Source organism: Solea solea, chromosome 4, assembly GCF_958295425.1.
Source record: "Solea solea chromosome 4, fSolSol10.1, whole genome shotgun sequence".
Taxonomy (NCBI): Eukaryota; Metazoa; Chordata; class Actinopteri; order Pleuronectiformes; family Soleidae; genus Solea; species Solea solea.
Window position 1 is genome coordinate 17,598,182 of NC_081137.1, and position 25,969 is coordinate 17,624,150.

The 25,969-nt window shown below is 41.9% G+C and overlaps 1 protein-coding gene across 2 annotated transcripts; it reads right to left on the bottom strand.

The window, feature by feature from the left end:
- Positions 1-7,132: 7,132 nt before the first annotated feature.
- On the bottom strand, positions 7,133-24,417 carry robo4 (roundabout, axon guidance receptor, homolog 4 (Drosophila)). 2 transcript variants are annotated; one of them, XM_058628369.1, is made up of 19 exons: positions 24,012-24,417; positions 19,825-20,151; positions 19,508-19,665; positions 18,171-18,291; positions 17,318-17,456; positions 16,981-17,108; positions 15,991-16,106; positions 15,667-15,898; positions 15,433-15,554; positions 15,174-15,345; positions 14,889-15,083; positions 14,738-14,780; positions 14,433-14,545; positions 13,779-14,105; positions 13,301-13,405; positions 13,045-13,192; positions 11,722-11,967; positions 11,281-11,630; positions 7,133-8,414 (listed from the first exon to the last, which is right to left on the bottom strand). In XM_058628369.1, the coding sequence occupies exons 1-19, from the start codon at positions 24,211-24,213 to the stop codon at positions 8,230-8,232; spliced, it is 3,429 nt and encodes a 1,142-aa protein (XP_058484352.1). In that variant the 5' UTR covers positions 24,214-24,417; the 3' UTR covers positions 7,133-8,229. The 2 variants fall into 2 exon arrangements, with proteins under 2 accessions (XP_058484352.1, XP_058484353.1); XM_058628370.1 differs by lacking the exon at positions 24,012-24,417 and adding an exon at positions 21,335-21,638 and having other exon boundaries at positions 7,136-8,414.
- Between the last annotated feature and the right edge of the window lie 1,552 nt (positions 24,418-25,969).

Here is a 25,969-nt window from a genome sequence, read left to right on the forward strand (position 1 = left end):
GCAGCAGCACAGAGACACATGAAACACAGGCAAACCATGTCCATGTGTGCATTATAAATGTTTGATTTCTTTTTAAGGTCTGACACCGCAACTGTTTGTACCTTCAAGAAAGAGGGTGAATAAATAGAAATAGTCCTTATGTATTTCTTTTGTGTGTAGAGATGAGGGATGAGGTTTCATTTCATGCTATAATTTTTGAGATTTGGATTCAATTCAATAACAAAGAGAGAGAAAGAGAGACTTACAGCAGTACAGCACAGCGTGGAATTTAATAGGAAAAGGCTATAGTTGCTAAAGAGGCTAAAACCCTTGTTTAAACTTTAATATAAATTAAAAAAATGCAAAGAAAACCCAACACAGGGTGCAATAAAAATGAGCTAGTTGAAGGCTGGAGTTAAAAGACAAGTCTTCTTTTAAAAATGTCCAAAAATATCTCTGTAAAATATCTTTTTAAGAGAATGAATAATAAGAAGATTACATACATTGGTAGTTTGAGGAAGAACTCCCTTCATTTTAATAGAAACACTGGTTTGAACTGGATTTAATTGCGATTTAATGTTCTTAAATACAGATTGAATTGAATTCAATTGAGTTCTATTTGTTGATATATAACCATTTTCATTTTAGTATACAGACTTGTTTTTGTTTTCTTTTATCAGAGGCTGTTTTAATACTAAATGGTGTAAAACACAGTTGTCAGAGTTTTGTTACATGAGTCACAATTTGTTTTTTATTACGTCGTCAGCATTGCAGCAAAGTGATTTTACCGAGCAGGTCCAATAACAATTTAGAGAATTGAGAAGTCCCTTCCGTGCCACAAGCTCGCTTCATAATTAAATAATTTCTTCATCAACACTTCAAAACGGCACAGGGATGAGGGAGACTGTGTTGTGTTCATTCAATCACTTAAGTCTGGGTTTTTAATCGTTAGCAGCAGAAAGAAAACAACACCAGGTCAGTTCAGACTTGGGTATTGAACTTCAATACTTCAAATGTCCTCTGTTAACACCTCCATATTGAAAATGTGTTCTCATTTCGTATTAAACTAACACAGCTGGGCAGTTTAATTCCAATTTAATTTCAAAAAGACATTTTGTTTGCAGGTGGCATTTAAAATAAAAACCCGAGTGAATATAGATTTTGCCGTTATACCGTTTTAGAACTACGAAACTTTCATTGGTACATGCGACATGTGACATCAACAGACTGCCGGTCACTGATTGGTCAGACCGTGTCGTCATGAGCGCGACGGCAGGTCGGTTAACAACACTTGAAATGTCTCAAATCTCAATATTTAACAGTGGAGTCTGGTGTATTTAGCGGAGTCTGTGCTCCGGGTCATGCCGGAGGCACTGAATGACGAACTGCTTTGCCCCTTTCACTAGTTTGTGGTTTCACGTCACTATGACAACCCAGCCCACATTGAGGCGGTACTACGAAAACAAACCGAGTAAGGTCGAGTTGAAGAATGGTGTTTTGTGTGTTTGGCCCGTGAAGTCCTTCGAAACACCCTTGGTCCTTTTTTTTACGTAGAATAGACCATCTAAGTAAAAAGACCAGGTATTTTTCTTTTGTGATGTCAACCACTGAGCTTGCGGAATGGAAACGTAATTAATTAACGCGTTAAAAGAGCACTAACGAGAGCAAAAAGGACAACAGATAAGGCGACGGGGGAGATTTACGTCTATGACCTTCCACGGCGTGACCTGACAGCCCTCACCCTTTTTTTCATGACGTCCCCCCCCCCCCGGCGTCCCTCTAAGCCTCCACGTCTCCCTCCTCTTCTCTTTCTGCGAGCTATAAATCACGGCGCTCACTCATTAGGCCGTTGTCAGGGCTGAAACGCCCACGAGGGCCTGAAGGAAGGAAGGAAGGAAGGAAGGACGGACGGCCGGCGGCCTGAGAGCGGAGGACAGAAGCAGAGACAGAGAAAGGGATGATGAAAGGCAGGGGATGGCATCATTTAAAAGCCCCGTGTGTTCATTCCAAAATGCAACACACCAATTTCCATGTTAATTTGCCGCGGTGACAGCGGAGATATATGTGTGTGACTTTTCGGCTGATGTGATGCATACACAGACGAGCTCTAATGAAGCCATTACGTAGGCAGCAAGGTCAGTGGATGGAGAAGATGAATGATTTAGTGGCGTGTCGACTCACAACATGTTACACAATTATCAATATTTCAGCCTTTTATGTGTCCACATGTATTTTTAAAGATGCGGCAGACAGGATGTAATAAACACAACACAAAGTGTCGGTCAGCAAGTCCTTCTAGAAGAGTCTCGCCGTCTTGCCGAGCCATTTTCAGACTGAGAAGACCTTCGAAATGAAAGTGAAGCAAGTCATGACTTCACTTTTAACGGTCGCTCAGCCATAAAAACTAATAAAATAATGGCAAATCTGATGAAAGAGGTACTGCAGGTAGTTTAGGGTTAGTTTAAATCAGTGGTCCCCAAACTTTTCTTTTTGTGTGCCACGAATCAGTTTCATGTCAAACAATATTTTCACGGACTAAAGGTTTTTTTTGTTTTGTTTTTTAATCACAAAGTTTCACAACATCAACCTCTTTTTTTCCAGTCTCTTTTTTAAGTCACAAATTGGCTGAAACTCAGACTGGTGAACCTCAACTCTGCACTTGTTTCAGCACACAATTAGTACGGAATATTTTACTGGTTTATGAAGTTTATGAAACAAAATCATTGGCCTCTGTGAGGAAGGCGCACAATAATTACGTGTCATACTTTTGCGGACTTGCAGAAGAAGGAGAAACACATTAAAACAGTAACACGCGTGTAAACAACCAAATTCTTACATATTTGGAGACTGTAACCAGTAACCTGAACTTTTTTGTCATTTAAAAACAAATTTGGGTTACTGAACACCTGCCATATTTCATAAAAACTATTTTTTAAGAGACTTAACTTCATCTGGCGAAGGACCAGATGCATATAAGACTGTTGTTACATTAATTCACTATTATAACACTCTTTCTTCTTTAACTGCCACCAATGCTGCTGTTCGACGTGACTTGCTAATGAGGAGATCGAGTTTCAGGGCATTTGATTGCAGAATTGTCACCTCAGGGTATGACGGCGAGGAGGTGAGAGCGTGCATGCGAGGGGGAGGGAATGAAAATGAGAATGAAACGATGATGGAAGCACGCAACAGAACGGTTTTAAACTCGATCTATTTTGTCTCAAACTAATCTAAGGAAAGCAAAGTGAAGACAAACACACACGCGTATGCATGAATCTGTTCAGTCCTTCAATAAATGTGCTAATGTGCAAAATGTGTGTGTGTGTGAGGCAGTCGACTGGCCCTGAGTGAATGACAGTGCAATAATGAAACAGATCACACATATATGGCTGCCATTGATTCCCAGTTAACGGAATGATTACCACTTTAGCATGCGGCACCACATTTAAGCCGAGCTGTCAGTCAGCACACACACACACACACGATGACAGTGCCTGTAATCACACTAACTGGAGTCCCACCGCTTTCAATTAGCGTGTATCAAATTTACAAGGCTGTGAATGCACTGTTGTTTTTTATTTTTGCACTGGTTCTGGAGGCGAAGGCTGTATATTAAACACACGGCGATATGCCAACATCACTTCACGTTACGTCCCCATCATCTGCTCGGTTACTTGGTTTGCTTTGATAACCTCGTGAGAGATCAATAAACTCCCAAAAGTAACAACGCAGGTAAAGTAATACTTTACTGGCGGAGCGTTTAACCGTGGCGAGCCGAGGATTCGAATGTCACTGTTTACACAGACACTGAATGTTATATTAAGTGCTTAAAAATAAAAGGGTTGAGTTTCATGAGCAGCGTTGTTGGACACGCTGGTGTATAATAAGGCTGGAAGTTCAGCTCATCACACACACACACACACACACACACACCCCTGCCCATGCTTTTATGTCTGGTTTTAGGATGATAATTATCATTTTTAGTAAAATCACAGACTGCACCAAAGATATGCAGTAAATCTACATGTGGATCTCTCTCTCTTCTCTCTCTTCTCTCCTGTGTGTGTGTGTGGGTGGGTGGTTGCAGGCCATGTCTAATATGTGCCATTGCTTTGCCAACATGCTATATAAAGAAGGTATTTTGGCAAAGGCCGAAATCGGCGAAGCACAAACCCCCAAGGATTTGTGTGTGTGTGTGTGTGCATATGAACTAATAAGACAAGTAGACATACAGTAATGCTTGATTGATGACTGCGAGATGCTGTGCAGTGTGTGGTCCAGTTTAGTGTGAGTGTGAGTGTGGGTATTACTAATGCTGTGGGGACCTAAAACTGTTTACACAGTCACATTATGGGGACTTGTCTTCCTTGTGGGGACAAAAATCAAGTCCCCACAATGTAAATAACTACATTTTAAGGTGAAGATATGTTTTAAGGGTTAGGGTCAGGGTTAGGATTAGGCCAGTAGTAATTGTGGTTAGGGTGTAAAGGGTAAAGGTTAGGGTTCGGCATTTAGTTGTGATAAGGGGCTACAGGGAATGTATTATGTCTATGAAGGTCCTCACTTTGACTGCTGTGCAAACGTGTGTGTGTGTGTGTGTGTGTGTGTTGCCCAGTGGAGCTGGGGCTTCATGTGGAAACATATGGCCTTTAGTGAAAAGAGACAGATGAAGCATAATCCCTTTGGCAGTTAAGTGTATACACACTCACTCACACACACACACACACACACACACACACAGCGCTGCACAGCCCATTAAAACGCGTATTGTCTGATTTACACTGTTCCTTTAGTCCGCGCTGACTCGTCTCCTAATTGCAGGTCTGCCAGATTTTATCCGGCAGTGACTGCAAATCACGCACGCTGCTTAATATTTAAAATATACTAAAAATAAAATAACACTGACATAAAGTAGGCCTGCTATTTTTTTTTTCCTCCACATTTTAAAGTGAAATAAAACCCTGAAAACAAAATGATGTGTCTCCCCCTCAGTAATTATGTGTTTTTTTATTACATGGTGTAATAAAAGCGTTAGACATGAAACAGACAGCAAAGCACTTCTCAGCTCGACACCACCCCCCGCTCCGCCCCCCCGCCCCGCCCCATCTCATCTGACCAGAGTAACCCAGATATAAGACACGGATTACTTTGGAAAAGGAGCATGTTTTTGCACGGCCGACTCAAAGTCATTGAGGAAATCAGAGTGGATTTAGTGTAAGAGCATCTGCTGCCGCCACAGCTTTCCCTCCTTAATACTTACACACTCGGGCAACGTTTGATTGCATATCGAGAGCAAGTGAGGCCAAATAATCTGCCCTCCATCAGAGGGGAGACAGGGGGGGAGGTCAGGTTTGTCTTCTGGAGAGAATTATTAGTGACACGGCGAGTTAAAAAAATGACACTTCTACAGGTTTCCGTAACAGCAAAACAACTGATTAAGTTTTAATTATTCTCTCCAGTGGCTTTGCAATTACGATCCGTTATCGGGGGGGACTGCAGCATTGTTGTGCCTCGGCTAGTCAACCCAAACAGATGAGGTCTAAACATCACCTTCACGCTCTGCATAGCCATTAAGAGCGGCGGTGTCAATTAAGCAGCCAGTCCACAGGACACGGAGGCACAGTGTGGAATTTAAAAGATAATTCACTTCCTCCCGCGGCCTGCAGCTAAGTGGAAAAACCCTCCTGCAAAAGGAACTGCAAACACATCCTGTCCTGTGTGTGTGTGTGTGTGTGTGTGTGTGTGTGTGGAGGTTGAGTCAGTGTTCCTCCTCAAATCTACTTAAAACTGCAATAGGCAGCAACACTAAAAATAGCCAATTGTGGGAAAATAAGGGCTAGTGGTGAGTTTGAGGCCTGTCTATACATATACATATATATATATATATATATATATATATATATATATATATATTGCTCTTGAAGAATAGGGTCAACACCAAAATCAAAAAGTTATGTGGAGCTGACACAAAAGTACTAAATATGAGGTTAGAAAGCCTTTAAAGTTTGCAATCCATAATTGTAATTATTTTGTTCCTGCTCCACACAAGAGTGCCTGAACTTAGGGCTTTTTTCCTCCATAAATATTTAGTACAGTCTTATCTGTAAAGTCACTCAATACTAACATTTTGGGATGGAGGGCTCTTTCTCCCGAGCCCCAGGTGATTCCACGAAATCGGTCCGTTTCTGAAATGCTCAGAGTTTTTTTTGCCGCTTATTGTCCAACTTTTTGGGTTGTTTTGCAAATACAGGCAGCTCCTGTGAAGGTCGGGTGACCGCGACCTTCACATCGAAGGGTACAGCACATGTAAGAGAATCTGCTTCGTAGAAGAGCCGATAGAAGAATATCGTCTTTCTCTGGACTGGCCTGCGACTGATCAATTTGTCTGGGCGCGTTGCAAGGCTAGATCCCCCCCCCCCACCCCCCAGTCTGCACTCACGGCCAAGAGGAGGTGCAGAAGTGTAGCTCTCTCTCTCTCAGGTCAGGTCAGGTTGATAAACGATATGCTGAAAGTTTATTATGGAATTATCGACATGCCAAAAGTGTGTCGCCTCCTCTCAGGACTGTAGACACGGGTGTTACTGGACTTGTTTGGGTTTTCTCATCCAAGAGGCGTCTTCGTTTCTGACGGGTCTTTATGTAACTTTTAAATCAACAAACTGTCTGTTAGATTTAAACCACTGTCAAACACTGCCGAGTATCAGCTATCAGCTGCAGAGCAGCGAGAAGTGATTCGCTTTTATGCCAAGACACACAGAGGCAACTGCGTCCTCGCGTTGGCTAAATCTGCAACAGAATTCGGTCCTGATCTGGCCTTCCAGACAACCGTGGGTGCCTTCTGATTTTAGGATGATTTGAACGGATTATCGAGACACATTTTTCGGTCGTTTGAGGGATTAACAGACACGACCGACGAGAGCGAGTTGACACGGGAAACAAATGCCTGCGTACTTTTTGTTTAGAACAGTAACTTGTACAACTTCATCCGCCTCCATGTCCGTTTTATATTCCGAAGTCACGTTAAATCACGCGGGTTTCTGTGAGAGTTTCCCCAAATCCCTGAAGTCAGATTTGAAAATCTCGTAGTGTGAGGAGGCTTTAGCGAGACGGCTGCCGACAGGTTGGAGTACGACTGAAAACACAATGAAGCGCCCACAAAAAGTGTTTAAAAGTTTTTTTACATAAAGGAGGCAGAAGAATATCAACAAAATGTACTCACTGCAGCTTAAGACAATCATCTTCAATCCAAAGCAAACTTTTTATTCAAAACTATAAAACACATCTGTAAGGTTTAGAAAAAAAGAAACACAAATTCTTCCAAAATGTAAAACTAACATTAGTGAAATAGAAAAAAGTCATTTTATATATACATATGTTGAATAAATGTTTATATATATAGCACCTTAAAGTCTTTTAAAAAATACTTTATTACTAAAATCAAATGACTTAAATCCTACGTGCGTTCAAACAAACAAAAGTTCTACGTTTATTCTCTCGTGAGCTACAGTTACGTTTTTACGGATTCTGCCGTAAGAGTGAAATGTGGACAGGCTGCATGGTAAACAATAAAAAAGACCATTGAAGAAGAATAATAATAATAACAATATAAAAGAATTCTCAGAATGTGACCGTACTTAAAACTCTTTAAATAACATCTGTCGAATATGCTGCATTATTTACAATGCGTCCTTAAATCATTCTGTACAAAATCACTACGCTGCGGTAAGTCTAAGTGGAGGAGAATAATAACAATAATAATAATAATAAACAAAAAAGACTGTTTGAAGTGCGGACGAACTCCTGTGAGAACTCTTGTACGTCTTTTGCCCTAATGACTGCTGTCTCACTGTCTCACGTCCGGTCTCCGTGTCTTTCTGGCCTTTTCAAAAGAACACGGAGGCTGAGAGCGTCCTGAGGGAAGCGTCTCATTATCCTCTCCTGTAATGAGAAGAGCAAAACTGTGGCAACTTAATGAACGTCACATAAAGGATGCAAAAAAAACAGATGGACCTGTCCTGAGGTAAAACTGGGGAAAAAAGTTGTAAAAAGACACGTAACTGGCAGACGTGCAGCTCCCGCAGCAGAGGTGAAACATCAAAGAGTAAGCTCCAATTATATTTCCGAGTTACTCAGACCTCAATATTGGTTGCAGCACTTTTATAAAAGTAAAGAAAAAAGCACTGTATGACGCAGCTGCTTCAAGGTGTTCCTAAAGACGATTGGCTCGCGTTTGCCTCCGTCATTATTCCCTTAAGTGTTGAAGGGTTTCGTGCTTCTGCCAGGATAGTGAGCTCTGTACTGGGCCTCCATTTCCTCCACCCAGGCCATACTCCAGTCCCACGCCGGAACATGCTCCGGCTCGCCGAACGAGTCGCCCTCTGCGTGGAACGGCGGGTACATGACGGCGCTGAGGGGGGAGGCCGGCGGAGAGAAATCTAAAACACAGGAAAAGGGATATAGAGGAGTGGAGTTCTATTAAAACAGCAAAGCTTTTCTCGCCGTCAGTGAAGGTAACGGATAGAAGTAAACATTTTTTCGAGACCTCTGAGGAGCACCTTTCATGCTGCTTCTCCGGGGAGAAGCTAATTTCGTAGCCGCTTTGAAGCAGCTGTCTGTCACTGCAAATAAAACTATTCCAACAAAGCCCCCCCGAGGCACGAGAACTAACGGTGCCATCTCTCATCAAGCCGCTCTGTGGATTTTGAGCAGTACTGGCACATTTCAGAGACCTCAGAGAAACGGAGCTGTCCACGAATAATAGCGGTTTGTTGGAGGCTGCGAGGTTTTCGTGCTGTGGAGTCGCTGCCAGTGAAAATACAACTGGAACACACCAGTGCACTGTTTTTATGTCATGTTATTCCACACTGGGTTTTATCCCTCAAACCAGGTCCCAGGACGTAACCTTCTAACCTTAGTGTGGGGAGTTTTCGGTCAACGTAAAGCCGAGAATTCTACTTTCTAAGAATATCAACATACACAGTATTTGCTCGTCTGTATATCTTGGAAAAAAAACACTTTTGCTCCCCTTTTTGCATTCTTATTTCAAAGCACAGGCTAGTGGCCTTTTTGTTTTTCTTCTTCTTCTTTAGAGGAGCACCTTTGACCCAAGACTAGCGATTGTCTGTGCAGTTGAATAAATCTTAGCTCATCAACGCATTGGACCGCTCCGCTGGCTGATTAGAGCACCACACAAGGCCAGTTTTTTACCCTGCTCCATTTAGAGCGTCACTGCTTTAAAAAAGAAGAAGAAAAACAACTCCACTTAATTTTAACTGTAGCTTGGCAAACAATGGAAAACAAAGAGCAGCAGGATGTGTCTGTGTATTGTTAGGTATTTTTAGTGTGGACCCAGACTGGGTCAGACATGCTTCAGACACGCGGTGGGAGCAAAACTGGGCAGAGAGATAAGCTGACGCTCCAGGTTTTTCTTTTCCCACACCCATCAAATTGTAAGGGCTTTTCAAGGTCTTTCCAGGACCAGTTGCCTCAAATTCAAGGACCGAATGTGCAAGTCAGTCTTTGAGTAATTACCTATTACAGGCATCTTGTCATTTATTGTCTCTTGCTTTGCTTTACTCGCTCATTGTTGTGCAACAGCGGAGAGAGACAGTGTCCGAAACATCACTAGAAATTACAAATACAAGTACATCGAATAACGCAGGGAGCATGAAACAATAGGTGGCGCCGTAACAAACCAGGGCACATCGGTGGCCCGGAGACATTCACCTAAATATCAACTCAACTTCTTTCTTGGACTAAAAACATTCAAGGCCCTTGGGAGGACCCGTGGGAACCCCTGTTTTTAAACGTGTCAGTCCACACTCTGGCTGAGACCCTTCTGCTCCTCCTCCATGCTTGCTCCGCTCACATGCCCTGGTAGAAATGAGTCGTAGATCTATGTTTGTGCCTCTCTAAGGAATCAGACCAGATTACACTATTGACGTTCAGCCTATGTTACTTTACCACACAATTATGTCACAACCCTTTAATATCTCTCTCTCTCTCTCGCTCTATATATATATATATATATATAGAGATATATATATATATATATATTTTTTTTTGTAATAAACATCAGATTTTGCTGTTGAAGAAATGGGTTAATTGTGATTTTGAATATCTTTTATGAACAGAAAATAGTTGTGAGGTAGTCCAAACTGACTCAATGTCTCCTGGAGAACTATGACCTGGATAAGAAGACTCTTTTTCTCTGTGTAAACAAAACAGCCAGAACAAAACGCTCACTGTACCAAAAATGCATCTTGTGTGTAAAGACATTAAGACACACACTCACACACACACAAGGGTTTTGGTCTTGGTGAGAGAAAAAAAAAGCCGAGGCAGATGACAGATGAAAGAGAAAGTTGGGGAAATGTGGGGGGGGGGGGGGGGGGGAGAAAGCTGGATGGTGCCTTCCAGGGAGAGCATGGTGACTGATGAAGTGACACAGAGGGAAGGATGACTCATCTGCAGGTTCAATTTACTGAAAGGCCCTAAGTAATTGCCTTGTTCCACCTTAGATATTAGGTTCAATATATTTAGCTTGTTTGCACAGATGTGGAAACAGTGTGTAACCTCCAACCTGCTTTAATGTTAGTATTTGGTATTTTTTTACATACTTTAAATAGACAAGAACACACAATGTGTCACAAGTGTGACACTGTGTTCTGTAGCTTTTCCATGAGTCTGCTAAAACACCGTGTGGACCCAGATGGAACTGTTCTTAGACAGAGGGCTCCATCTAGTGGACAAATGTAATAAACACAACAGGACAGGATCCTCCAGTGTGAATTTGAAGTGCTCCAGTGATTTAAACAGAACAGTATTATTTATTATATAATATATATATATATATATATATATATATATATATATATATATATATGTATATATATATGATTGTTAGAATATAATGCTACAAGCATAAAAAGGCCCATGGATGTAACAAAGACATATAAACTAACAATAAACTATAACCAAACATCCTCATGATACTTTTAAGACAGGGATAAAAGAGGACAAAAGAGTGGAATTAAGTAGAAGCTAAAACATTTTCTCTTGATTACATTAGTGTATTTTGTACTTATGTCTTCATGTTTTTATTCTTCCTTGAAATATTCCAGATTTAGGCTACATGCGCCGCTCCTTGGAGCCTGCATGAACAGCCAAGCCATCGGTGGGATTATTTTGCAATAGTCTGAGTAAAACAAGACCTTGATGCTTTAAATATGTACCAAAACTAAGAGTGATGACTAAAATGACCCTTTTTTTTAATGATACAATAACACAATTTCTGCTTACCTGACAATGAAGCTCCACTCATTGTCTCTGCCGCCACGGCAAGCAGGTGGGCGAAGTGTGCGCTGTCGCTTGTGTAGCAGCTGTCCACGGAGCTGATGAGGCTGGTGCGGGCGCTGGCCATGTTGTCATCCGTGGCTGTGCTCCACGTGTTCCACAGTGAGCTGTCCCATTCGCTGTAGCAGGAGGACGGCGTGCTCTGGAGGCGGGCACGCCGCAGGTGGACGGGTGGAGCTTCAGGCTCGTCAGATGCGAGGTCGTCCTCCAGTCGAGTGGCATGCACTGGCCTGTGCATGAAGCCCAGGTTTGGAGCGAAGGTGGACGTCAGGAAGGGACGCTGCTCAGGCAGAACACTGCAGACAGAGAGTGGTGAAGTGGTTAGCTTGAAACTAAACATAAGATCACGGCGACAAAGTTGTGCTCATATTTATTACCACATTCTACCTGCATCTTTCTGGTTTAGGGCTCAGCTCCAGATACTGAGTGGCTTCCTGTGTTGTCAGTGTGCCACTGTGTTCTTCATCGAATGACATGGAATACGACGCAGTAGATTGTTGGCTGTGGGAGGGGCATCTCTTGTTGTTGTTGTTGTTGTTAGTGCTGAGACCTGGCTGCTCACGTTGTCCTGATGCAGGACACATTGACTGGAGAGAGCCCGTGTCCATTGTGAGCTTTGTAGAACGACTGGAACTGGTAAAAAAAAACAAAAAAAACACATGTAGAGGGATTAGAGATGAACATTTTGATGTTCTTTTTGTTGTTGTTGGTGTTCTTATTCTGCTTATGCTTGCTGTCAGAAATAGGGCTACATTACACGTCCAATTATGTACCCCAAGGTACAATCTGGCCTAATATAACATCCTTAAGGATGATCATTGATCTTTAAAGTAAATATATGTACCTTTTTAATTGCCCAAAGCAGTAAAAGGTGCATAAATGTACCGTCTCGTAAAATAGGGAACAATATCAGGAAACGGTGTGTTGGCACTCTGTCGCTGTCTTCTACAGAAGGGCAAATTAACACATGTACAAAGCTGAAGCCGACATAAGTGTGACCGAAGTCAAAGCACAGGTATTCAGAGTATATTCAAATAAAGCTGCTGGTTCAGTTGGACCAATGCTCTGAAATAACATAAAATAACTTAAATCACTTCCTGTGTGCAGTGCAAAGATGTCACCAGGCGACATGAGATATAAACAACCGCTATGCGGAGAACTACAGAGAGAGTTGTGTGGAGCCGATAGCTTTATCAGCATTGTTTGGAATTCATTTTGACAATGGTGTAAATCTATTTGTATTCATTTAAAATTGACATACTACGGTTAATTGTTTACACATGCAAGCAGCAGCATAAACAGTAGAAGTGGCCCCTGATTAAAGAAAATAAACCTTTATATGTAAATTAGCACATGGCTTCTGTGCTTTACAAAGGCAATGATGCAGCTACACCATTGAAGGGATTCTTTATTTTCTCCTATCATATTAAAACATATTAAAGCATACTTTATTTTTATCCATTACAGATACCTGCAAGCTCTTTCTGTATTATATATAATTCCAATTTCAGATATCTATAATTAATACCAAGGACCAAAATCTCTTCACAAAAGTGAGCAAGCAAGAGCTGCATCAATTCAGCTCTAATAAATGTTAATTGTCCTGGTGCCCGTGTGCTTCAGTCTTCAAATAAACTGCTGTTTCGTCCTACACGAGGCTGAACAGAAAGAGATGGTGCAGTTCTCTCGACCAGCTGCGTCAAGTCTTACCCTTCATCTGACGTCAGGCTGTGTGAGTCTGTGATGTTGTCTGTGGGCATCGGAGGTGGCGGGGGCAGCATGTCCACTAGGTGCACCGATGCGGAGTAATGCAGCAGCCGAGGACAGACGCCAGCTTCCCCGCACACTCGGTTTCCACCTGCACAGAAAACGAAATCGGAGAAATCAACTGAAACTATTATTCCATGTTGTTTCTGAGAAAAGAGTTGAGGAAATAGTGAAGTCAGTGTACAGATATCTGCCATACCATGTCGACCTGGTGGTATGTGACTGAGTCTCTGTTTGTAGAAACTGGACGGACAGGCCTGGTTTCTGGTTGACAGTATGGGGACGCTGTTGACTGCATGCAACTCTGGGAAGAAGAAAAAAAGTCCTGGAATTGAGTGCTATCAAACATATTGTCAGATGTTCCAGGTTTAAAATATATAACTTATAACCAAAAAGTTTCTCATCCAAATATTCATGCTCAAAACCTGAAAAAGACATAGGTTTTAGGATTAGGCAGTGAAATCCTGTTCTCACCATAGATGGACTTAACACCTGCTACAGTAGCTACACAATAACGCTACAAAATAACAATGCAGAACCCTGTAAAATACAGTAATCACACTGGTGATCTCACCATTTAAAATAACATGGTTATAAACCACGAAGAGTATAAAAAAATACAGTGAAAAAACTCCCAACAGTGGAGAATCACACTCTCAACATCCACCACTACTCACCTTGTTTGGTGTGGATCTTTTCCCTCGACTCCCTCAGCACGCCCATCTTGGGCTGCGGACGTATGGCCTGTTTCCATGGCAGCGCCTCGCGGCTTACGAGCGGCGAGCTCTTCGCTACGGGCTGGGAGAATATCTGGATGGTCTCGACTCCTTGCTGATGTGGCAGACTGTGAGGCATTTTGGGCCGACACCTGGGACTGCTGAAGGTCTTGAGGCCGTTGCCCATCAGGTCCACGTAGAAAGTGCCGTAGACGCTGCAGTTGTCAGTCACGATGGGGACGACCGAGTCCAGGCCGTTGGGGTCCTTCTTCGATGAGACTGGGAGGCCTAAAGAAACAAAGTACACATACTGAACAGTCTGCGCATCAACTGTATGAACGGTATGGGAGGTTCACTCTCCATAGTTGTATTTCACTCCAGAACCAGGAAAAGAAAACCTTCAATGTATTTGTATTGTTTTAATCCACTGACACATTGTTTTAGTGATGTCATCCTGCATCAGCACATCCAAGTAGATCAATAAATAATATTATTATCAAGGAGGTCATGATTTCAGAGCTCTTTGCCAACAAAACTACCAGAATATCGGAACGATAGTTGCAGCCCGACATATAAGACCATATAATCACACACACTGATCACATTAACACTCACTGGTGCTCCTGATGCCTGGATGTTTCTGACCTTGGGCCCATAAGTCCTGGTACTTCTGGCTGAAGGCAGGTCTCCAGGTTCCAGAGATCCATGGGGAGTCTGGAGCTGCCATCCTTTTTAAAAGCAAGGAAACACATATCCAAAGGTACATTTGATACAGAGACCATACAAATATTGTATGAAAATAAGTAAGTAATTTACACTAACTTACAAATACAAAATCACTGAGATTTACTGTACATTAAACATAATTATCACATTTAACATATTACATAACAACCTATTTACAATAGCCATGTCCTTACCTGTGTTTAATGATGAGGTCTTCATCAGCCAGTCTGTGCAAACCTAAAGAAAAAAATGTCTTAGCACGACTCGATGACTTGGTGTCCTTCAGATTTAGTGGGCCGATTAAATCTCTCCAATAATCACCACTTAAAACTTTATGAAACAAACCTCTTCCCTTGCCTTGTCCCGGCATCAGACCCGTCCCGCTGTGGCGTCTGAACAAGCAGACGGCTGCAACCATCAGAATACACCACAGGAGGGCGCCAATGCTCCCAATCAACACTGGGTCCTGAAACAGGGCCAAGACCTGAGACAGATCCCGTCTTTGGCTGTCGGACTCGGCAGGACCGGCGATGTGTGAGTCTGAAAAACAAACAGGATGCAGAAAATATGAGTTACAACGTCACGGTACGACACATAAATGATCAATTTAGATTTCCCTGCAGTGCTCACTGATGACAAATCCATGAGGGTCACTCTGTGTTCCAACTCCAGCGCCGTTGACAGCTGCAATGGTGAGCCAGTAACGTTTCCCTGGCTTCAGAGCAGAGATATCGAGGCTGTGTTGTCCACTATTCACTGTCCAGTTCTGGTACTGCTGCTCCTCAGAATCCACACACCACACCTGAGAAGGAGAAACAGTTTACCGCCGCTCTGTAATTCATTCTCAGGAGGCGATGCTACACATCTGAGAGCCCAGAAGGTTTATTACCTGGTAACCCTGGATGATACCATTGTGGGTTTCATGTGGAGGAGGCTCCCAGCTCAGGTGGACGGTGTTATTCTGCTCATGACTCACTGTTATGGACACAGCCAGCGGAGAAGCACTGGGAACTGCACAATAAAAGTTATCTCCCATACATGCCTGTTATATACTTTAAAATATAAGAATTAAAATGGGAAATAAAAAGGACATGATTTCCTTTTAAATTAAACAATTTCTCACCCATCTCTGGGACTCTGAGGTGACGCGTGTTGCTCTCCCTTCCATACAAGTTGCTGCCATAGGGACGGACTTTGAATTCGTACTTGTAGCCTCTCTTTAAAGGGCCCACCTGAGTCTGGAAACCCGGTGGCGTCACCTTCTTGGCTGCCCACTCTGAGCTGGCGGGCAGCAGGGAGCGATAGAGAACCTCAAAGCCATCAAGGTAATGTGGCTGGGCAGGGAGGAACTGGAGCTGGACACAGACAGAGAGAGAGAGGGGAAAACACATGGTTCACATATTCATGTGTATCTGAAACTCTCAGAGTTCAACTTTCCTCCCCATACCTTCCATTGTACTTGGGATATGTTGGACCCAGGGGCCACAATGGTGACATTTTCCAGAGCCACTCGCAGAGCTGACAGCTCTTTGTGAAGGTCTTTCTGTTTAGTGCTGGCAGCCTCTGGAGCAAATAAATAAATACAAAAACACGTAAGACAAGCTTCATTACAAAGGAACAGAGTGAAACCACACACAAGGATGTCGCAAGGGTCAATTTAGATTGTCCAATTAACAATGAGCAATTAGGATTTGGTACCTTGCTCCGGGCTAACCCCCAGCCCTTCACTTTGTAGGGACTCTACCCGGCAACTCTCTGGTTACAAGCCAATATTGCTGATAATTATAACTATTAACATGTATAGGCTGTTAGTTCTTGCTCTAATTACCTTGTGCTTTGTGTAACGTGTGCACAATATGCCAATCTACTAACTAATTACTGAAGGTTGTGCGTCTCTGGACTGCAACGGTAACAGGTTTCATTAAACCGGGTCTCCCGAGTGGCGTTCCATCATTCCGTGTTCCCCACTTTACACATTAAAAGGACCGCTGTGTAGATTTAGTGGCATCTAGGGGTGAAATTAATATTGCAGCCCGACTTAATAGCTTTTTCCTCATGGTCCCCGTCCAAGTGAATATGAGAAACTATGACAGCCTTCAGTTAGCATAAAATATGAAAAGCCCTCCCAAGGAAAAGGAAAGGCTTATTCTGAGGTGATCAAAAGAAAATAGTTCTTAATTTCATATAATAATAGACATGACAATTAAACTTGATTATAATATCTTATCCCACACTTTGTTGCTTTATCAGTACAATCTGAAATCAGTGTCGGGACACTAGATGAGGGATGCTGTGATTTCTTTTTTAGTCAGTCAGTAATCACTGAGTTTTTAAGCTCCTTCATCTTATTTTCTGACTCATAATAAGGACAAATATCACAGTCATGCTCAATAAGATCCTCTGTCTCGCTTTGTTTTTGTGACTTTTATCGTCTCACCTTCAACCAGCAGCTGTGCACTGGCGGTGACCACACCTACATCATTGACCGCCGTGCAGACGTACTTCCCAGCGTCCTGAGTTGTCACATAATGGATCTGCAGAGTCTGGTCTGGATTTACAAGGTACCTGTGTTTGAAAATGAAAAAAAATTAACATGAAAATAACGGGAAACGGGATAAATACTACATAAAAAAATGAGAGATCCAGAGTGTATGGTAAGAAGTGAGCCCTAAGGAAGGTTTTAACAAGTGTATATGGAACTGTATGTGTCAGTCACTAGGTAAAATGTATAGTTTCAGCGGCAAACAGAGTGTATTTCGTCACATTTTAATTACCTGCCATTGGGCAGTGACCCCTGCTCTCTGCTCCACACCACAGACGGTGGAGGGTCACCTTTAGCTCGGCAGTAGAAGTGGGCCGACTCCCCCGTCCTCACTGACACGTTCTCCGGCTTCAGCACCATCATAGGTTTGGCTGTAGAAGAATAAATGAGCTCAAATGCGTTCAAATTTTTTTAGTTTTGTTTGTGTAGAGATAATCTTTTCTTGTAATAAAGGCGTCATGCCCCGCCTTCGCCTCAGCAGGCAATCAGGTCACCTGCGGCGGGAGCACACCTGCATCAAGCCTCTCCTTATTTCCTGGTTCTCTGGCCTCTTGTCTTCAGACTGTTACAGAGCTCTGTGTGGTCAACATCGCGGCTCTCTCTTGAAGATTCTCTAGTGTTTAATGATTTACTTGTGCTCTGCTCGTGTTAACTCCTGTGCTCAGAACTTCAATAATCTGTTAAACTGCCTACTACTGCCTTCACCTGCCTGCTCTTGGCTCCAGCACCACCTTGTCCTGCACCAAACTTTTGTATATTCTCACTGTGTAAACTCTTGAGAATATTCTAGATACAAGTGTTTTTCCTCACCGAATCTACAGAGGCCACGATACTGAGAACTACATTTCACATTTTCATACTTGACATATTTAGCCCCCAGGTTAATCTGATTAACACAACGTTTCTGCGGCGAGACTAATCATTTCAGGCGCTTTAAATCACTGCAACACGGCAACCTCTTGCTGCCAGTTTACACCCTAAGGAAGGAAGATGTTTGCTCAGACTTGAGTGAGCGAATGCTTTTCTTTTTTTTTCTTTTTCTACTTCAGTGGGAAGAAAAACCTCAAATTTCACACGTGGCTCACCCAACACAGAAAGCCGAGCTGCTCTGCTCTCCCTCACTCCCTCAGTGTTACTGGCCACGCACACGTAAGCGCCGGAGTGGTTTTTCTCCGCAGGAGCGATGATGAGCTTCCCACTCAGCTCCTGCAGCACAAACAAGATAGTGGAGGGAAAAAACAAGTTACATACTGTACACATTACAGCATCTTCACATGTGATGTGTGTGTGTGTGTGTGTCTATAAGCGGTCAGTGTGAGATAAGATTTCCAGCTGCTCTGTGAGAGGGGAGATTGGAAAGCTGGGACATTAATATCTTTCATGTATGCAATGCAGTATGTGCTACATGGGCAGCAGTTATAGAAACAATGCTGTTTCATGAGCCCATAGAGTCTTAACTGTGGGAAAATATCACAATAGTACTGTCGCTGTTTTTCAGAATAATAGAATTGATTATACTGGTAACATAAAAGAACAGCTTTGATTTAAAGTTGACACACTCACACTTTAGATGGAAAATAGTCAGTACTGTGCATTTATATGCAGCATTTTGTGGTTCAGTGTCTTGCCCATAAATATTATTTAAAAAATATTGATGCAGGCTTCCAGTTGCCAAACAGACTCCTGTTTTGAAGCCAGTGTCACCAGGCACCTACTGGACAATACCAGTAGTCAATCACACTGAGATGTGCCATGCTTTGTCATCTCTCTATTTCCCTAAATCTATCAAGACCATTAACCTCCACTTTTGCAACCCGTGGAGTCGCCCCCTGGTGGCTAACTGCTACTTACGTCGTTCTTCCAAAGCTTTATTTTTCATAAAGTTACACTATGTCAGTTTTTGGTACAGTCTATGGTCTTACTCTACCTTCAGAACCACGGCAATCGTAAAATAAATACTTTAATAAATTGCTTAAAGACTGTTGTTGTTGTTTATTCGGTTTTAAAATGATCATCTTTTTCTTGATGGGTTCGAAACTTAAACGGCGAAAATTGTGAGCATGAGGAATGATTATTTATTTACTTCAGCAACCTATGGGACTCCCGTCTAATTTTCTCTTAGTTACAGGCTGTATTTTAAGTGTTTTGGTGGATATTCATTCATAATTTATAAATGTGTGCTGCTCTGCATATTTTAGTGGCTGTTTGATCCCTTTGTTCGTTCCTTTTCCCTGTACAATGATGGGAATATTACCCTTATTAGACCTTCAAAATTCATCATGCAGAAAATAATAAGGAATAATTTTGCATTCATTATTATTATTATTATTATTATCGATTTAAAAAAACATAATATAGTGGGGGTGGATGTCTCAAAGGTCTGCTCATGAGATCATGGGTGGGAGAGAGAGTGGGCTCTTACAGTGTAGTGGTGGTCACTGCTGTTGATCGGCCGGCCATCCTTCTTCCACATGACGTTCGGCTCAGGGTGTCCAGACGGAGGTTCGCAATTTAGGACAGCCACCTCCCCCACTGCTACCTCCACATCAGTGGGCTCCACAACAAACTCTTCCTTCAACACTGCAACAACACAGAGTCATCAATAAAACTGCATTGACTGTATAAATAAATAAAAAATTCAACAAGAAAGCCTAAACTCTGAAAATGAGTGAGGGATGCTTTTTATTAAAAACATACTACAGTAGTAGTGAACCTTCTGTATTATGCCCCCAACCTAACCTGCGATATACAGCGATGCATTGCGGCTGGTGGCCTTCCCCGCGCTGTTGCTGGCCACGCATGTGTAGACACCCTCGTGTGACTGCCCCTGCCCGCCTCCTTCAACACTCAGGAAGAAGAGGCTGCCCTCTGACAAAACCATGGCCTGCCAGTGTTCGTCTCCGTTCACCGTCTCCAGGGGCTGGCCGTTGTGCCGCCACTCGATGGTTGGCTTGGGGCTGCCGTCCACTCGACAGGAGAGCGTGGCCGGATTCCCAACTTTCACGACCACGTCAGAGGGGTGGTGGACGATGCGGGGCGGCGTCTCCTCTGCATGAACTCTGAAAGCTGAGGGTGATGAAATGCAAAGGACATACTGTATGAATTTGGTCCTATTAAACCATATTGAATAAAGAAGACCAGGACCCCCAACACTGGTTATTTTAATATCAAAATATTCCATTAAATCACCACCTCAAAGTTCGTTAAGATGGCAACTGAGCATCCACAACAAACAAGCTTAACAGTGCTACCAACAAACAATGTCTGTTGGCAGCCAACAGCAGTGGAATGCCATTGTTTGAACTTCCTAGGATGACCGCGCTGAAGGAAACCGGGAGACTGCGATCAGCTTCCTGATAGGAGAGGAGGCTCGAAGGTCTCAGGGACATCGACCACAACAAAAGCACACAGGAACTACCCCCTTCAACGACACATCCGGACAAAACAAAGGATTTTTTTCCCCCCTGACACTCCTGTTAAAAAGAAATTCCTACATAAAAAAATGTATTTACAGTTATATGGACTCAAAAGACGTGGGAGAACTTTTTGGAGTCTCAAACCATGTGTAGCACGCACAAATCCTTTGCGAAATATAAAATGGTGCCAAAAAGAAAGATTTCTTTACCAGAATGTAAAAAAAAAAAAAGCTTTACCTTTTGAAATAGATGTAATCCTAATTTAGACAAATAGTTTTGGCCGCCTTGCATGGGCAGGGACCAGAAAAGGGGCTTGGCTGCCTGGCCATTCATTCACTATGGATGGAAATGCCTTCAACTTCCAGCCAAAATAGCCTGTTTAACCTCATTGTCACTGTGTCTCTTCACATTGTGGGTAGAACAAAAAGGTGGAACCAAAACATCACTGCGACATGGTCAACTTATTCTCTCAAGGGGAAGTGTTTTCCCAAAGAATTTAGAGTTCAAAACTGTTATGTATAGTAATTATTATATTATGCTGTATATACAAAGTGTGCTGCTCAAGTGGTTCTGCCAAAGATGTTTTAAAACAATCATTAGTGCTGTGCTATGTTTATGTGCCTTTGTCGGTACCCTATACTCCAATTAATATGAATTTCACGTTAAAACAGGAGTCTAAATGTATTTATTAGGTCTGAAACATGACACGTGTAACTTTGTTCAAACGTTGAGTGAAAATTACAAAATTATTTAAAGCAATATTTCAGTTTTCTAACTTAACTGGTATCGTTAGTGTAAATTCCACACATACTATATGATTCAAACGTACTTACCCGATACCAAGAATATGCTCATGAAAACTCGTACGTCCATCCTTGAAAGTGAAGTAAACCCTCACTGAGATACTTTCCAAACTAGCTAATTAATAACTTAAATTAGCTCAATATGACGCGCAACCTGAGCGAATATGTCGCTCTCATCGATGAATTTGTTCTCAGCGGTGACAAGACTTTTAAAAATTAATTTATCAATCATTATAAACATAAAAATATAGTTTCCATAATGACAACACTTAAACGATACCGCTCCCTCTCGTGTCCCGTGAACACACCACCATCGTCAAGATGTCACGGTGACGTTTGTTTCCTGTTGGATGACTTTTCAATGTAAAAGTCGTCCCGATAAAACATTCCACCTTACTGAACTCGACACAGTTTAAACAATATAAAATGAAAATGCAGTCAAAAAATGAGTCAGTGTTGTATTTGGTTTTGTAACAGTGTGTTCCTAATGGGTTTATTTGTTTTGCAAAAAGAAAGTTTGTGCTTTTATTGTGAATTTGCCGGTGTTTTCTGCTTTCTGACAAAGACTTGACAGGCGCAGTAAGTTGGGGACAACTTATTTGAACCTGTGTGCTAAATCAATGAGTTTTTAATGACGGAAAGTGTAATTTAAAATCCAAACAAAACGGCCATTGATGAATATATCAATAAAGCAATGTTTTTTTGTTTTGTTTTTTTCAAATGAAACGTTAAACAAACGTTACTAATATTATTCCATTAGGTAATCCAGCTGTTTAACTCTGAATCCCACAGCTCTGCTTTCTTAAAATCATTGTTAAAAATAACAACAATTTGAATAAATTACAAACTTTTATATTAAATAAGGACTCAGATTATCTCTAATAATTATGGCTCAAATGATTTCAAATCTATATTAACCAAATGATGTAGACGTTTCCATGTTCGTCATCTTCACACCCTGTGTGGGTTTTTTTTTCTCTCTTTCTTTTTTAAATATGTGGCAGCAGTTCTGTCAACAGTTCCATAAAACAGGAAGTTCAGAGTCTGCCTTGCTTCTTAACAATAGAAGGAAACTATGTATCTCTCACCTAATGACTCCACACAGTATTAAAACTGTTAGTGAGTTAGGCGTCTGTTTATAATGGCCGTGTTGATGTATAATAGCTTTCTAAAATATGTTGTACAATTTCCTTTGAGCATAAAGTGTTAACATTGGCTTATTGTACGCTGACTGTAAAAACAAGTAAACAGCCGCACAGGCCGTAGAACTTTAATCCATTATAAGATAGTGTAAAGTTTATAAAAGCACACTGAGTTGCTTCCATCCCAGCAAAGGAAATTGGAGCGGGAGAAGTAAGTGGACTAGCACTAGTTCATTCCTTCTAATGGCTCCCGTAAATAAAGCATTGTTTAGTGAACTGTTCTTTGTGAGGCTCAGAAAGGGCCGGGCTAAGTGATGGATGTTTATATTGATCCAACAACTTGGGCTTGATGGCCCCGGCATCGGCCAGCTTTCAGCCGACAACAAAAGCTTTAGAGAGGATGAAGGATGAGTCCCGGGCTAAACACAACTCATAGGAATGGCTCTGTGCTGGGATGTGGCGACTGAAGGAACCCCTTTCAGGCGGCGGACCAAAGGTCAGGAGAAGTGTTGGGAGTAGGCAAGGAGGGGCGGGATGGCGTTAAAGGAAAAAAAAATAAATAAATAAAAGAAAAGAATGTGTCAGCTTTGGTGAGGAATGTGATAAAAAGAGACTCCAGAGTCAATTTAGAGTGTAATTCAGATGTGTTTGATCAGGGGAATTTTAACCACAACATGCACGCGTGGTGTTTTGAACTTACTGCACATCCCTATTCAAGTAGATTATAGACTTAAAATCCAATTCTAATTCACTTGTTTAATCTTAGATTTAATTTAATTTAATCTCATGCCATACTGCAACGTGTAGCCTTAGAGGTAAGACAGTTAGTTTCATCACTTTAATTTTAAAAAGGTACAGTAGGATACATTTCTTTTTCATTTTTTCATTTTATTTTTCATTTGTTTTAAAACACAAATTTGCCCTCAGTGGGAAAAAAATAAAATCCCACTTTCACCTCACTAACTTATCCTAATTATGGGGCACATGCTTATACACGCTGAGCTGCTGGCATGAGAGAAATAACACATTAGCTTCGGTTTCTATGAGGCTCCAGCTGGAATGTTCCTGTAATGTTCTTGTTCTACAACAGCAGCTTGTTGAGACGTCACCGTGGGACGCTTCGCTGCCCAAACATTTATCATATACTGGCAAATACCCCGGTGAACAGTGAACAAGGAGGAAAAACGGATTTATTCTTCAGATAATATTCTTAACTTATAACTAGACAATGCCTTTGTCCGGCAACACATTTGGTCCTGACCGTAGGACTCTATACTTTATACCACTGTTTTGGTTTTGAAATAAATGAGGATTAATTAGCTGATCATTTTGCAATTACTACTTACAATTTCTGCACATGGAGCATTTGGGTTGATGGGGGGCACAGAACAACAAGGAAGTCATGTCGGTGTTATCAAAGCTGAAGGTTTAAGACTCAGATTCATGCAGATGTATTTATGTTTACTTGTTTTATATATATATAACTTACATTTCAAATTATACTCCACATATTGGTGATATGTAGGGGCCTAGAATGACAAAAACAGTGCGGGTAAAGGACTCACCTTTTCTACGCAGCGGCCTGTGTCTGTGCACAGTGTGCTGCTGCTGCCTGACGTCGTGACGGACATGCTCCTTGACCCGAGTCTTTGACCTCCTCGCCAGTCCCGACTCTGTCGGACATGCGTCCTGGCACGTGCACCTGGGCGAGTACGCCGCCCAGGTGCAGAGCCAGGACACGCAGAGAAGCCACGCACTCACTCGCATCTTCAGGCTGCAGGTCAGCACCACATGGATGCGAGAGCAGAAGCTTTGACCGCCGCGTGTACCATCCAAACCATCAGAGAAATTCAGCTTGTGGGACCTGTCCTAAGCACCAGCCGTCACTTTGAGATAGTTTAACTCTACGTTTTCTTCATATTCTTCACTCATGGCTGTGAGCTCCTCTTCCCTCCCTCTTTAATTTAGCTATTCTTGGTCTGGTCTCCCCATCACCCTCCTCTGTGGGACCCTTTTTTTTTTCCTCCAGAGGAGGGAGAAATTTGGGGGGTGGGGGGGTGATCAAAAAACAAGTTTCAGACCTCAAGCTGAGCGCATATTGAGGAGAAGGGGACCAAGGGGTACTGTCTTGTCTGTTGCCATTCAGCCGGCATAGGACAAGGGGGTTAGGGGGCGTAACACAGCGAGGCTTGTTTCCCCAAGTCAGTTCACTTTCATCAATCAAATGTCAACTAAGAAGTAACTAAATAAATGTGGCAGAACAGGGTTTTTTTGCACTAAATCAATAAATAAACAGAGAGTATTTCACCGTAAAAAGGAGTACATTTTGACTTCCATGTCCTATTATTTGCCCACATTTCAATCTTCCTTTTGTGTTGCACTCGAGTCCAGATGTAAATGATCACACCAGAGGAATTCCTGTTATATTTAATGAACAACTTTGTTAAAAAAAAGGGGGACAAATTTGCCATAAAAAGCTTCTCTTTCTTTCATTCTGTTCTCAACTCAATCCAACCCCCCCTCTCTCCCCCGCCACTCACTACCACTAACCTCCCACCAGTCAACTAGCCAAGCAAATTTGTAGCTGTCCGTCTGCACAGTATGAGTCTCATACATCATTTGGGCTCACCGGGTCAACCCTTCTGCTTCCATTTGAGGCACAATCAGTCTGAGTGGACACCCAGCGTGGGAGAAGACAGCATTTTCCTGTATTGCACACCTCACTTCATACTCTGTGAAAAACCTGAAACCATTTGTTTGTACAACAAATTATTCTGTATATATAATATGTATATAATATAAAAATCTACTACTGAAATCTTTCTTTTTTTTTTGTCCAACTCTCTGCTTTGTCCCCTATATACCACATTAAGCAAAATGCCTCCAGTGGAGCTGGTGCTGTGAAGTGCAGCTCTCACTGCAATGTGTGTGTGTGTGTGTGTGTGTGTGCAACACACTTCTCACACAGCAAGCCATTTCACTCAGCAGGTGGGATCTCTGTTCAGTGTAGGTGTATATTATTAACTACGCCGTCACCAGGGCTGTAAATGTGCTCTCTCTCTCTCTCTGTTTACTATATTTTACTGTGCTTAGTGTTTTATTTTAAACGTCCAGAGTGTTAAAGTGAAATGTACATCCTGTTTTGTGTCTGATTTATGTATTTATTGTTGTTTAACTTATATATACATGTACATATATATATATATATATATATATATATATATATATATATATATATATATATATTTGTATGATTACTTATAGGCACTGGGTGGATATACAGATTGTAAATAACTTGGACATAGGGAGATTGCTTTTTCTACATTTACTTAATACATGAATAGTGAGAAGGTGATTAGTATCCACTGCTTCCTACTCATTTTGTTCTTTGTATGTTAATTGTTTCTATATGCTAATGTTCATTCTCCCCTTGTTTTCTGTGTTCATGTTCTCATTAGTGGAACAAAGAGTTGTGCCATTGCATACACACTATTTATTACCTGTCTTACAATGCAATGCAATG

What these genes read in the sequence shown, in the direction of transcription:
- robo4 (XM_058628369.1), bottom strand. Translation starts at nt 24,213, where the DNA reads ATGCGAGTGAGTGCGTGGCTTCTCTGCGTGTCCTGGCTCTGCACCTGG. An exon ending in TGCATCGCTGTATATCGCAG is followed by an intron (nt 19,666 to 19,824) that starts GTTAGGTTGGGG and finishes GTGTTGTTGCAG; the next exon opens with TGTTGAAGGAAGAGTTTGTT. An exon ending in AAAGATCCACACCAAACAAG is followed by an intron (nt 13,406 to 13,778) that starts GTGAGTAGTGGT and finishes TCTTCTTCCCAG; the next exon opens with AGTTGCATGCAGTCAACAGC.